The sequence below is a fragment of the Nicotiana sylvestris genome, chromosome 11, assembly GCF_000393655.2.
Source record: "Nicotiana sylvestris chromosome 11, ASM39365v2, whole genome shotgun sequence".
Lineage (NCBI taxonomy): Eukaryota > Viridiplantae > Streptophyta > Magnoliopsida > Solanales > Solanaceae > Nicotiana > Nicotiana sylvestris.
In genome coordinates, this window is record NC_091067.1 from 44,764,713 (window position 1) to 44,779,360 (window position 14,648).

The 14,648-nt window shown below is 42.6% G+C and overlaps 1 protein-coding gene across 1 annotated transcript; it reads right to left on the minus strand.

Annotated features, from left to right (window-relative positions):
- Positions 1–567: 567 nt before the first annotated feature.
- LOC104225560 (uncharacterized) lies at positions 568–1,657 on the minus strand. The gene is made up of 2 exons (XM_070161180.1): positions 1,374–1,657; positions 568–874 (listed from the first exon to the last, which is right to left on the minus strand). The coding sequence occupies exons 1-2, from the start codon at positions 1,655–1,657 to the stop codon at positions 568–570; spliced, it is 591 nt and encodes a 196-aa protein (XP_070017281.1).
- Between the last annotated feature and the right edge of the window lie 12,991 nt (positions 1,658–14,648).

Sequence of the window (14,648 nt, forward strand, 5' to 3'; positions counted from 1 at the left end):
TATTGCATAAATGAGTTCCACCATAACTGATTATAGCTCTTGGAGTGCCAAGCCGTGTGAAAATATTTTTCCTTAGAAATCCTATTACTCCTTTGGCATCATTTGTTGGAAGAGTCACAACTTCAACCTATTTGGAGACATAGTCAACTACTACCAATATGTACTTGTTACCGCACGAGCTGACAAATGGTCCCATAAAATTAATCCCCCACACGTCAAGCACTTCCACCTCTTGAATTGTAGTTATTAGCATCTCATGACAACGAGATATGTTGATGGTTATTTGGCACTCATCATAACTTTTCACCTAGGCATGGGCATCCTTGAATAGAGTCGACCAATATATACCCGACTCCAACACCTTCGCAACTGTTCGAATTCCTCCAAAGTGCCCACCATATGGTGAAGGATAGCAGGCCTGCAAAACACAAGATTGATCTTTCTCAGGGATACACCTCCGGATCATATTATCCACACATATTTTAAAAAGTAAAGGTTTATCCCAGTAATAAGACCGATAATCACGAAAGAACTATTTCTTTTGAATCAAAAAGAGTTCATAAAGTACTATACCACATAGTTAGCAATATCAACATACCAAGGCGTCTCCTCCATTGCCACTAGTAGTAATTTTTCATCCGGGAATGTCTCCATTATATTTTCAACCTCCACTTTCTTTTCAGCTTCCTCCAACCTTGAAAGGTGGTCTACCACTTGGTTCTCTGTTCCTTTCCTATCACGGATCTCTAAATCAAATTCTTGTAGCAAAAAAACCCAATGGATCAAGCGTGGCTTTGACTCCTTCTTTGCTATCAAGTACCTAAGTGCTGCATGGTCAGTATAAACAATCACTTTTGAACCTATCAAATAAGACCTGAATTTGTTGAATACAAACACTACATCCAACATCACTTTCTCGGTCACAGTATAATTGAGTTATGCATCGCTTAGCGTTCTGCTTGCATAGTAAATTGGATGCACCATTTTGTCCTTTCGCTGCCCAAAAACGGCTCCTATAGCATAGTCACTCGCATCACACATGAGCTCGAAAGGCTACTCCCAATCGGGTGCAACGATGATTGGTTCAGTCACTAGTCTCTTCTTCAGCCCCTCAAATGCTAACCTGCAATTATCAGAAAACACAAAGGGGTGATTCTTTTCAAGCAGTTTACATAAGTGATTAGAAATTCTAGAGAATTTTTTTATAAATCATCTGTAGAAACCGGCGTGCCCAAGGAAACATCTTACAGCCTTGACCAAAGAGGAAGTAACCGGCTACTTCTCTATCACGTCAACCTTAACATGGTCAACCTCAATACCCTTACTTGACACTCGATGGCCCAAAATACAGCACCAGGTTTGTCTCCACACACCTTTTTAACACCCTTCTCAAATTTTTAAGATATTCATCGAATGAATTTCCCACCACTGAGAAATCATCCATAAAGACTTCCATAATATCTTCAACCATATCAATGAAAATGGCTAGCATACACCTTTGGAAAATGGCCGGTGCATTGCATAGGCCAAACGACATTCTCCGATAAGCAAAGATTCCATACAGACAAGTGAATGACATTTTTCCTCTATCCTCAGGGGCTATTGTGATCTGATTGTACCCCAAATATCCATCCAAAAGTAGAAGCGATACCTCCATCCCAATTTATCCAATATTTGGTCAACGAACGGCAGGGGAAAATGGTCTTTCCGGGTGGTAGTGTTCAGTTTTCTGTAATCCATGCAAATTCGCCAACCCATGACTGTACCAGTAGAGATCAACTCATTATTCTTATTCTGTATAAAAGTCATGCCACTTTCTTTGGAATACATTGGATTGGGCCTACCCAGATGCTATCCAAAATTGGAATGATGATGCCCCTATCCAACTACTTAATTACTTCCTTCTTCACCACCTCCTTCATATTCGGGTTTAGCCTTTTTTGATGTTTCCTAGAAGGCTTGTGCCCCTCTTCATAGAGAATCTTATGCACACAAAAGGCCTAGCTGATACCCTTAATATCTACCATAGTCCAACCAATAGCAGTCTTACATTCTTATAACACATATAAGAGTTGTTCTACCTACATAGCTAACAAAACAGATGAGATGATAACAGGTAAAGTAGAGTTTGGTCCTAAGAAAGCGTACCTGAGGTGAGCTAGAATCGGTTTCAGGTCAAACTGTGGTGGCTCCTTTATAGACGGCTTCGCAAGTGGTGTTTTTCTTTCTTCTAAGTGTAAGGGCTCAAACTAGGTTCTCTTTTCCAGAAACCTTGACCTTCAAGAGACATAACCCACTCCGCCAACTATTCACCATCAACTTCTTGTAGATTCATCAAGCAAGCTTCTAATGAGTCTCTAACATGAAGAGTTTCATCCTTCTCTTGTAGTATCACATCAACTGCCTCCGCTAGCGAAGGATTTGCAAACTCGCTCGGTCTCCTCATAAAGTGTTGAACATTGAATATTATTTCTTCATTGTTCAATCCCATTTTAACTCTCCAGTCTCATAGTCAATCAATTCTCTCGCGGTAGCCAAGAATGGACTTCCCAAAATTATGGGTATTTCTTCGTTAACTTGGCAGTTCAAAATAACAAAATCAGTTGGAAATACAAACTTTCCTACTTGAACGAGCACATCATCGAGAATTCCTATTGGCCTTTTTCACTGTGCAGTCATCCAGTTACAACAACGTTGAGGTTGGTCTAGCTCTACCAATGCCTAACTTTGTATAGATTGCCAAAGGCATCAAGTTAATACTGGCCCCCCAAGTCACACAATGCTTTGGCAAAAGTGTAACTTTCAATTGTGCATGGCATAGTGAGACTGCCGGGATCAGACAACTTTTGAGCCATAGGCCTTGTCACCACAGTACTACAAGTTTGAGTCAAAGTCACAGTAGACAGGTCCTGGAAGTCAAACTTTCGAGATATCAAATCCTTCATCATCTTAGTGTAGCCTGTCATTTCCCTCAAAGCATTTCCAACCTTTGCAGGAATGGTGTTGGAGGTTGCTTCTGCCCACTACTTTGTATCTTTTCCTGATTAGATGTCTTTTCTAATACCTGTTTTGGGAATTGTTCAATTTCTTTATCTTTGTCGCTGTCAACTTGTCCTTGTTTCAATACAATCTCTGCGTCGACTCATCAATCTCGAATGGCACTGGAGTAAGTGGCATTGTTTCTCTATTAGATTGAGCAACTTCTTGCTCTCTGTCCAAATCCCTTCCATTCCGGAGACTCACTGCCATTAATTGATTCGAGTTTTGCTCTTTTGGATTGATATTTGTGTCTATAGGCAACGTTCCTTGTGGGCGATTGTTCAAAGCCATGGACAGATGGCCTAACTGAGTTTCAATGCCTTTAATAGCCAAGTCATGTGTGACTAACTTTTCTTGCATCTTTCCATTTGTCCCAATGATTTGTTGCAACATGCCCTTGATTTCTATCATATTACTGTTTTCCTGTCTGGTCACTTGCTGTTGATGAGGTTGTTGGTAAGCCAATTGTTGTTGATGATGTTGACTGTAACCCAGTTGCCTTTGATAGGGCACAATTTGGCCCTGTGGTCATGCTCCCCCCGGATTGGTATTGTACTGTTGTTGGGCTGGTCTATACTGCTGATTCTACGGTCCCCATTGTTGTCCACCTTTTCCTTGACCCCCAAAATGATTCACATAATTCATGTCTTCTCTGAAGCCCTGGTTATCACTTTCTCCCTTCCACGAGCAAACATACGACTGAATAATGCAAGGAGTGCATAGGCTTCCATTGGTTGTGTCAACAATGTGAACCTATTCCGTGCCCATCTTGTCAATTTTATTTGTCAACAAGCTCATATGGGTCATGAGAGTGGCTATGTTTTCTGCATTTGTATTGTTTGGGTCCAGAAAAACAAAATGTACTATTGGAGTGAGTGTTGTATCCCTCGTCATCCAGCCTGAATTTTAAGCCATCTTGTCAAGAAGAATCTTACACTCTGTGAATGATTTGCTCAAGAATGCACCCGCGACTGAAGTATCTACATTAGCCTTCAGACCAAACCCATATAGAATCTCTTTCCTAGCATCTGATTCGGAATGCTATGGTGTGGAAACTTCACCAACATATCCTTAAATGTCACGACCCGGAATCCCCACCTTCGGGACCCCGATGGCGCCTAACATTTCACTTGCTAGGCAAGCAAACATTAGAGAATCGTTAAGTCCAATTTCATTCAATTTCAATAAATAAAGTCAATTAAGCCAAAATGAGTTAAAGCTAAGTGCAAAATAACATAAATGCTCAATATCTACTACAATACGGATCTGGAGTCACAACTCACGAGCTTCTAAAATTTTCTACAAACAGAGTCTGAAAGAAATACAATTGTTTTGAATGAAAGAAACAATAAAAATAAAGAAAGTGGAAGGGGACTTCAAGGTCTATGGACGCCATCAGATCTACCTCGAGTCTCCAACAAGCAAGTCCAAGCTGCTACACCTCACGAATAGCTAGGGCCGGTACCAAAGTATGCACAAGGAGTGCAGAGTATAGTATGAATACAACCGACCCCTTGTACTCCGTAAGTGTCGATCCTAACCTCGACGAAGTAGTGACGAGGCTATGACAAGACACCCACGTAATAAACCTGTGCAGATAACAATATATGTACAAGATAACAACAAATAAAAGCTAAACATATACTATTAGGAGAGGGACATGTTAATGGGATACAAGATATGTGAGATACAACGGAAATGATAACCAGAACAGTCAATATACCTTTAACCAATAAACACAATGAATAAAATTGCACGGCATCACCCTTCGTATTTTTTACTCTCAACCTCATAATATAAATCAATAAAAACGACACGACATCACCTTTTGTGCATTAACTCTCACAATATGGCACAACATCACCATTCATACATTAACACCCATAATATGGCATGACATCATCCTTCGTGCATTAACACTCACAAATGGCATGGCATTACCCTTCGTGCATTAACACTCTCCCTTACCATATAACAATGAACAAGTAACAACAGGGAGATAGAACAATAAGAACAAGCCTTACTTCAACAATGGTTCCACAATACCAATCTCAACTTTGGAATCAACACTCAATTATCACCAAAACCCATGAACACGATAAGAACGATCAATTTAACAAATAACTAGTCTAAGCATGGATAACATGATCAAAGTAGCAATAATTGCAAAGAAAAAGTCCCACCCGCATGATTTAACACGACAACAATGCATAAGTATTCGTCACCTCACATATATGTTGTACCCAACATCTAAACATGTAGCAAAGAGACAAACAAGTCCTAATCCCTCAAGTCAAGGTTAACCACGACACTTACCTCACTCCAAAGGATCAATTCAAAGCTCAACCACGACTTTGTCTTTCAAACAAGCCCCTGAACCAATAGAATCTAGCAAATTACCAACCAAACAATTCAAATTAAGCCTTAGGAACGACCCACAATTGCAAAGAATTCAATTTAGGTCACTATTGAAAAAGTCAACAAAAGTCAACTCCCGGGCTCGCTTGGTCCAAACCTGAAATTAGGACCAAAACCCGATTACCCATTCAACCCCAAGCTCGATTATGTAATTTGTTTTGGTATCCGACCTCAAATTGAGGTCTAAATCTCCACTTTACAAAAATCCCTAATTCTATCCAAACCTCCAATTTCCACCACGAAAACACAAGGATTTTGGTTGAAATCTTAGGAAATGTAGTGAAAGATTGAAATAAACTAATTTAGAATCACTTACCAATGATTTGGGAAGAAGAGTTCTTTGAAAAATCGCCTCTAGGGTTTCTAAGTTTGAAAATTTAAGAGAATGAACAAAAATCCCGTCCAACTCCTATTTTGATCAGTTGTAGATGTTGCATTTGCGAGCGAACCCCCCAAATGCGAAGAAACCATCACAAATGCGAAGCCCTTCCCATATCTGCTTCCATTGCAAATGCGATGAATTGTTCGCAAATGCGAACTGGGCCTGGTCACAAATGCGACCCATTGATCGCAAATGCGAAGTAACCCCCCAGTCCCAATCGCAAAAGCGAAGACCTGGTCGCAATTGCGCAACTAGGTCTCTTCGCAAATGCGAAGAATATGATCGCAAATGCAAACCTGAAAGGTATGCGGCCATATTACAAATGCGAGGCCAGACCTCGCAATTGCGAGGTCTTAGACCTGCATTAGAAACTGAAGAACACCGACAATGTTTCTAAGTCCAAATTCACTCTGTAGCCTATCCGAAACTCACCCGAGCCTCGGGATCTAAACCAACCATGAAAACAAGTCTATAAACATCATACGAACTTGCTCGCGCGATCCAATCGCCAAAATAACACCTAGAACTACGAATTTAGCATCAAATCAAAGGAAATTTTCAAGAAAACTCATGAACTTCGAATTTTAGAACCGGACGTCTGAATCACGTCAAACCACCTCCGTTCCTAAACAAATTTGACAGAGAAGTCATAAATATAGTATTGGACCTATACCGGGTTGCAGATCCAAAATACGCACACGATATCAATAAAGTCAAACATTTCAAGTTCATTAAGCTTTTAAACTTCAAATTTCGACAAAGTTCGATAACTCGGGCTAGGGACTTCCGAATTCGATTCTGAGCATACGCCCAAGTTCCAAATCACGATAGGAATCCACCGGGACCATCAAAACACGAATCCGGGTCCGTCTTCTCAAAATATTGACCGACGTCAACTCAAATAGATTTTAAGGTAAAATTTTCATATTTTCTCAATTTTTAACATAAAAGCTTTTCGAAAAAACACTGGACTGTGCACACAAATCGATGAGGGTTAAGATGAGGTATTTAAGGCTTCAAAGCGCAAAATTAGGTTCAAAAACATAAGATGACTTATCGGATCATCACATTCTCCACCTCTAAAATAATCGCTCGTCCTCGAACGGACATAGAAAAGTACCTGGACTGGTGAAAAGGTGTGGATATCTACTCCGCATGTCCGACTCGAACTCCCAAGTAGCTGTCTCGACGGGCTGATCTCTCCACTGCACTCGAACTGAAGGATAGCTCTTCGACCTCAACTGACGAACCTACCGGGCTAGAATAGCCACCGACTCCTCTTCATAAGTCAAATCCTTGTCTAACTGGACAGAGCTGAAATCTAGCATGTGGGACGGATCGCCGTGATACTTCCGGAGCATGAATACATGGAAGACCGAATGAACTACTAATAAATTAGGTGGTAATGCGAGATTGTAAGCCACCTCACCCACTCTCTGAAGAATCTCAAAAGGTACGATATACCTAGGGCTCAACTTGCCCTTCTTTCCGAACCTCATCACACCCTTCATAGGTGAAACCCGGAGCAATACCCGCTCTCCAACCATGAATGCAATATCACGAACTTTACGGTCGGCATAACTCTTCTGCCTGGACTGAGCTGTGTGAAGTCTATCTTGAATAATCTTGACTTTATCCAAGGCATCCTGTACCAAATCTATACCCAATAACCGAGCCTCCCGGCTCAAACCATCCAACTGGTGATCGACACCGCCTACCATATAATGCCTCATAGGGAGCCATCTGAATGCTCGACTGGTAGTTGTAGTTGTAGGCAAACTCCGCAGGTGGCAAGAACTGATCCCAAGAACCTCCGAAGTCTATAACACAAGCGCGGAGCATATCCTCCAATATCTGAATAGTGCGCTCAGTCTGTCCGTCCGTCTAAGGATGAAATGTTGTACTCAACTTAACCTGTGTGCCCAACTCATGTTGTACTACCCTCTAGAAGTGTGATGTGAACTGCGTACCTTGATCAGAAATGATAGACACGAGCACACCGTGAAGATGAATGATCTCGCGGATATAAATCTCTGCCAACTGCTCTGAATAATAGGTAACTGCCACAGGAATGAAATGAGATAACTTGGTCAGCCTGTCTACAATGACCCAAACTGCATCGAACTTCCTCTAAGCCCGTGGGAGTACAACAACGAAATTCATAGTGATACACTCCCACTTCCACTCAGGATTTTCTAACTACTGAAACAAACCACCAGGTCTCTGATGCTCATACTTTACCTGCTGACAATTTAGATACCAAGCTATATATACAACTATATCCTTCTTCATCATCCTCCACCAATAATGCTGCTGCAAGTCCTGATACATCTTGGAGGTGCTCGGAAGAATAAAATACTGGGAATTGTGGGCCTCTTCAAGAATCAACTCACAAAGTTCATCCACATTTGGCACACACACACACGCCCCTACATCCTTAAAACACTATCATCTCCAACAACAACCTGTTTGGAATCATCGTTCTACACTATGTCCCTAAGGACAAGCAAATGAGGGTCATCATATTGCCGTTTCATGATGCACTCAAACAAGGAAGACCGAGCGACTGTACAAGCTAGAACATGACTGGGCTCAGAAACATCCAACCTCACGAACTGATTGGCCAAGGCCTGAACATCTAATGCAAGTGGTCTTTCACCGACTGGAATGAACGCAAGGCTGCCCATACTCGCTAACTTTATAATCAAGGCATCCGCCACCACATTGGCCTTCTCGGGATGATACAAGATGATGATATCATAGTCTTTCAATAACTCTAACCACCTTCTCTGCCTCTAGTTGAGCTCGTTCTGTTTGAACAAATATTGTAAGCTTCGATGATCCGTGAATACTTCACACGACACGCCGTAAAGATAGTGCCTCTAAATATTCAGTGCATGAATAATGGCTGCCAATTCTAAGTCATGAACATGGTAATTCTTCTTGTGAATCTTCAATTGTCGTGACACATATGCAATCACCCTGCCATCCTGCATCAATATCGCACCAAGTCCAATACGAGATGCATCATAATATACCGTATAAGATCCTGAACCTGTAGGCAACACCAACACCAGTGTCGTAGTCAAAGTAGTCTTGAGCTTCTGAAAGCTCGTCTGACCATATGAACGAGGCACCCTTCTGGGTCAACCTGGTCAACGAGGCTGCTATAGATGAAAATCCCTCCATAAACTGGCGGTAATAACCCGCCAATACCTAGAAACTCTGGATCTCTATAGCCTAAGTGGGCCTAGGCCAATTTTGAACTGCCTCAATCTTCTTAGGATCCACCTGAATGCCCCCTGCTGATACAACGTGGCCCATGAAAATGATTGAGTCCAACCACTCACATTTTGAAAACTTAGCATATAACTAAATGTCTATCAGAGTCTGAAGTACGATCCAAAGATGCTGCTAATGCTCCTCTCGACTACGGGAGTAGATCAAGATATTATCAATAAACACAATCACAAAGGAAACCAGATAAGGCTTGATCACTCGGTTCATTAAATCCATAAATGTTGCTAGGGCATTTGTCAGCCCAAATGACATCACTAGAAACTCATAATGCCCATACCGAGTCTGAAAAGTAATCTTAGGAATATCGTATGCCCTAATCCTCGATAGATGATAGCCAGACCTCAAATCAATCTTCGAAAACACCTTGGAACCCTGAAGCTGATCCAATAAGTCATCACTCCTCGGCAATGGATACTTGTTCTTGATGGTAACTTTGTTCAATTATCGGTAATCTATGCACATCCTCATCGATCCATCCTTCTTCTTTACAAACAACACATGCGCACCCCAGGGCGAGACACTAGGTCTAATGAAGTCCTTATCAAGAAAATCTTGCAATTGCTCCTTCAATTCTTTCAGCTCTGGCAATGGGCTGAGTGCCCGGGGCCAAATTAATACAGAAGTCAATATCCCTGTCGGGTGTCATCCCCGGCAGGTCTGCAGGAAACACCTCTGGAAACTCACGAACAATTGATACTGAATCCATGGAAGGAACTTTCGCACTAGAATCACGGACATAAGCCAAATAAGATAGACACCCCTTCTCGACCATATGCTGAGCCTTCACATAAGAGATAACACTGCTAGTAGAATGGATAGAAGTCCCTCTCCACCATAATAGAGGAAACCCCGACAAGGCTAAGGTCAGCGTCTTGGCATGATAATCCAATATGGTATCAAAAACTTCCTCATAATTTTATTGACTCGTTTGCTATGCTTTCATATTCCTTCGTGAAAGCACATGCCAGGGCAATCAAGGTCGAGACCAGGAAGTCAGACCTTTTCAAAGTAAAACAGAAAGATAATGAGATGCTCAGAGAATTTGTATCCCAATTTCAAATGGAACGGATGGAGCTGCCTCCAGTCGTGAACGATTAGTATGTTCAAGCCATCACCTAGGGACTCAATGTTCGAAGCTCATCACATTAGTTGAAACAAAATCTGGTAGAGTATATGATTGTTACTTGCGCCGACGTGTATAACTGATATCAATCAAAAATCAGGATCAAAGATGATCAACTTGGGAACCCTTCCGGGTCCGTTTACCCCATCAAAGCCGTCGACAGGGTCAAGAGAGACATTGATCATGAATCGAAATCGAGTAGGGATCGATATCAGCCATACAATAGAAACCGAAGAGGTAATGAGTCTCAGTGAAACCCTGTGAGAACTGAAAGGAATAGTGATCAAGTTCAAAACAACCGGGGGCTCATGAGCAAAAACAGTTTCGACAAGCCTATCAGGCCTCAGGAAGCCCCAAGGCTATCGGAGTACAACTTTAACATCGCCGCCGCCGCCATTGTATCCTCCATCGAACGCATCAAAGACACCAAATGGCCTCGACCTCTAATGTACGATCTAGCCTAAAGGGATCCTAACCTAATGTGCAAATATCATGGCACTAATGGCCACAGAGCAAAGGATTGCCGACAATTAAGAGAGGAACTAGCCCGACTATTCAACAACGAAATCTCCGAGAGTTCCTGAGCGATCGAGACAAGAATCATTTTAGGAATAGAGACTCAAATAAACAGATCGAGCAAGGGGAACCTCAACACGTCATTAACATGATCATCGGTGGGGTTGATGTTCCCCAGGGGCCGATGCTAAAGCGCACCAATGTATCCATCACAAGGGAAAAACGAACTCGGGATTACGTGCCGGAGGGAACCTTGTCTTTCAACGACAAGGACGCGGAAGGGATCATGCAACCCCAAAATGATGCACTGGTAATATATGTACTCATAAATAAATCTCAAGTTAAGCATGTGTTAATTGATTAAGGTAGTTCGGCCAAAATCATCAGGTCGAGGGTCGTAGAGCAATTCGATCCACAAGATCAAATCGTGCCTGCAGTTCGAGTACTAAACGGATTCAGCATGGCATGTGAGACCACTAAAGGGGAGATAACATTACCGGTGAACACCGTTGGGACCACTCAGGAAACAAAGTTCTACGTGATCGAATGAGATATGAGGTACAATGCTCTGTAAGGGAGACCATAGATCCACAACATGAGGGCAGTGCCCTCGAAGCTGCACCAAGTGTTAAAATTCCCGATGCCATGAGGGATAAAAACAATCTACGGAGAACAACTGGCCGCAAAGGATATGTTCGCGGTCGACAAAGTGGTCCCGATATCCGCACTTTCAGCACCGAAGGATTTGAGTTCGATCACCAAGGAAAAACCAAATATCAATTATCTATGCCATCCTCGCCCCAATAAGAGAGCATGAGATGGGTGAGGACGATGACTACGGAGTTCCCAGGTCTTTCGTAGCCCCTGATGATTTGAATGCTACCAAATCAATGGTCGAAGAGCTGGAGCAAGTCATATTGATTGAGCATTTGCCCGATCGTAAGGTATACCTAGGCACGGGGTTAAGTCCCAAGCTCAAAAAACTCATTAAATTCCTTATAGCTAACATAGATTGTTTTGCTTGGTCCCATCTCGATATGACAGAGATCCTGCCGGAAATAACCACTCACAAGCTGAGCCTGGACCCAAAGTTCTATTTGGCCAAGCAAAAAGGAGGCCTCAGTCCGAAATCAAACATGCATTCATCAAGGATGAGATATCTAAACTCCTTAAAATAGGATCCACCCGGGAGGTTAAATACCCGAGTTGGTTAGCAAACATAGTAGTAGTACCTAAAAAAGGAAACAAGTTAAGAATGTATGTAGACTATAAAGACCGAAATAAAGCATGCCCCAAGGACTCTTTCCCTTTGCCTAACATCGATCGCATGATCGATGCAATGTCGACCACGAGATCCTCAGTTTTCTCGATGCCTATTCTGGGTACAACCAAATTCGGATGGACCCGGGCGATCAGGAAAAAACGTCCTTCATCACTAAGTACAACACCTACTGCTATAACATAATGCCATTCAGATTAAAAACGCCAGTGCCACTTACGAACGCCTAGTAAATAAGATGTTTAAAGAATAAATAGGAAATCAATGGAGGATTACATTGACAATATGTTATTTAAGTCCCTGCGAGCAGAGGAACATTTTAAACATTTTCAGGAGACCTTCAACATATTGAAGAAATACAATACGAAGCTGAACTAGAGAAATGCGCATTCGAAGTCGGGTCCGGGAAATTCCTCGGGTTCATGGTGTCCAACCGGGGGATCAAGATTAACCTCGATAAGATCAAGGTCATTGAGTACATCACTATTATGGACAACTTCAAAGCCATTCAAAGGTTAACTGGGCTAATAGACGCCTTGGGTCGATTCATCTTGAGGTCCTCTGACAAGAGCCATCGGTTCTTATCACTATTGAGGAATAAGAATAACTTCTCATTGACCCCGGAGTGCCAACAAGCCTTGGAGGAACTCGAGCGGTATCTCTCGAGCCCACCTTTGCTTCATACGCCAAAGGTAGACGAACAACTATACCTGTACTTAGTAGTATCCTAGGTAGCGGTAAGTGGAGTCCTGGTCCAGGAAGAGGAAGGTACGCAATATCCAATCTATTATGTTAGCAGGACTCTAGGAGAGGCCGAAATTAGATATCCTTACCTGGAGAAATTGGCGCTCGCTTTGCTAAGCACCTCTAGGAAGCTAAAATCGTACTTTCAATGTCACCCCATATGTGTTGTAACTACCTACCCATTGAGAAACATAATTCATAAACCCGAGCTCTTGGGACGATTGGCCAAATGGATCGTTGAGATCAGCAGGTACGATATCGAATATCGATCCCGGACCGCCATCAAGTTTCAAATCTTGGTGGACTTCGTGGCCGCCTTTACGCTGGCCCTAATACCCGAGGTCGAAAGAGAGTAGTTGTTGAACTCGAGGACTTCTTCGAGAATCTGGACCCTCTTTATGGCGGTGCCTCGAACGCAAAGGGGTTCGGACTTGGCATCGTGTTGAAGCCACCAACATGTAATATAGTTAGACAATCTATCAGGACTGTTAAATTAACTAACAACGAGGCCGAGTATGAGGCCATGATTGCAGGTATCGAACTGACTAAAAGCTTGGGGGCAGATGTGATCGAAGCTAAGTACGACTCTCTCCTCATGGTGAACCAAGTCAACGGGACGTTCGAAGTCAGAGAGAAACGAATGCAAAGATACCAGGATAAACTGCATGTAATATTACATTGGTTCAAGGAGTGGACTCTACAACATGTACCTCGGGATCAAACAACGAGGCTGATGCTCTCGCTAACTTGGGATCGTCGGTCAATGACGATGAGTTCAACTCGGGGGCAGTCGTACAACTTATGAGATCGGTAGTGGAAAAAGGTCACGCCGAGATAAACTCAACAGGCCTAACTTGGAACTGGAGGAACAAATATATAGAGTATCTGAAGATCGTAAAAATTCCCCTCGAATCCTAAGGAATCGATGGCTCTGCACACAAAGGTGGCCCGGTTCACCTTGTCCGAAGACGGTACCTTATTTAGGAGATTATTCAATGGCCCACTTGCAATATGTCTAAGACCGAGAGTATGTTATGAGGGAAGTCCACGAAGGCACCTGTGGAAATCATTCGGGCACTAAATCATTAGTTCGGAAAGTAATTAGAGTTGGCTACTACTGGATCGACATGGAAAAGGATGAGTTCATACAAAAATGCAACGGGTGTCAGAGGCATGCTCCGATGATTCATTAGCCCGATGAACTGCTATATTCGATCTTATCACCCTGGCCGTTCAAGTGGGGGTGGACATTTTTGGCCCCCTGCCATGGCACCCGATAAGGCTCAATTTATATTATTTATGACTGATTATTTTTCTAAATGGGTGGAAGCCCAGGTATTTGAGAAGGTCAGGTAGAAGTAGGTTATTGATTTCATCTAGGACCACATAATATATCGGTTCAGAATTCCGGCGTAGATCATGTGTGACAATGGGAAGTAGTTCGTCGGCGGCAAAGTGAGTACGTTTTTCGAGGACCATAAGATCAAAAGGATCCTATCGATGCTCTATCACCCTAGAGGAAACGGGCAAGCAAAATCCATGAACAAAACCATACTTCAAGTCCTCAAAAAGATGTTGACCGACACCAATGAAAAATGTAATAAAATCTTGTCCGAAGTCCTATGGGCATATCGTACGACCTCGAAATCCAGTACCGGGGTCACTCTGTTATCGTTGGTTTATGGCGCCGAAGATCTAATACCAGTCGAAGTAGGAGAACCGAGTCTCAGGTTCTGATATGTGACCAAAGTATCAAACAATGAGGCCATGAATATAGGCCTAAAACTATTAGACAAAATGCACGAGGCCACCCTCGTCTGGATGGCCGCCCAAAAACAACGAATCAA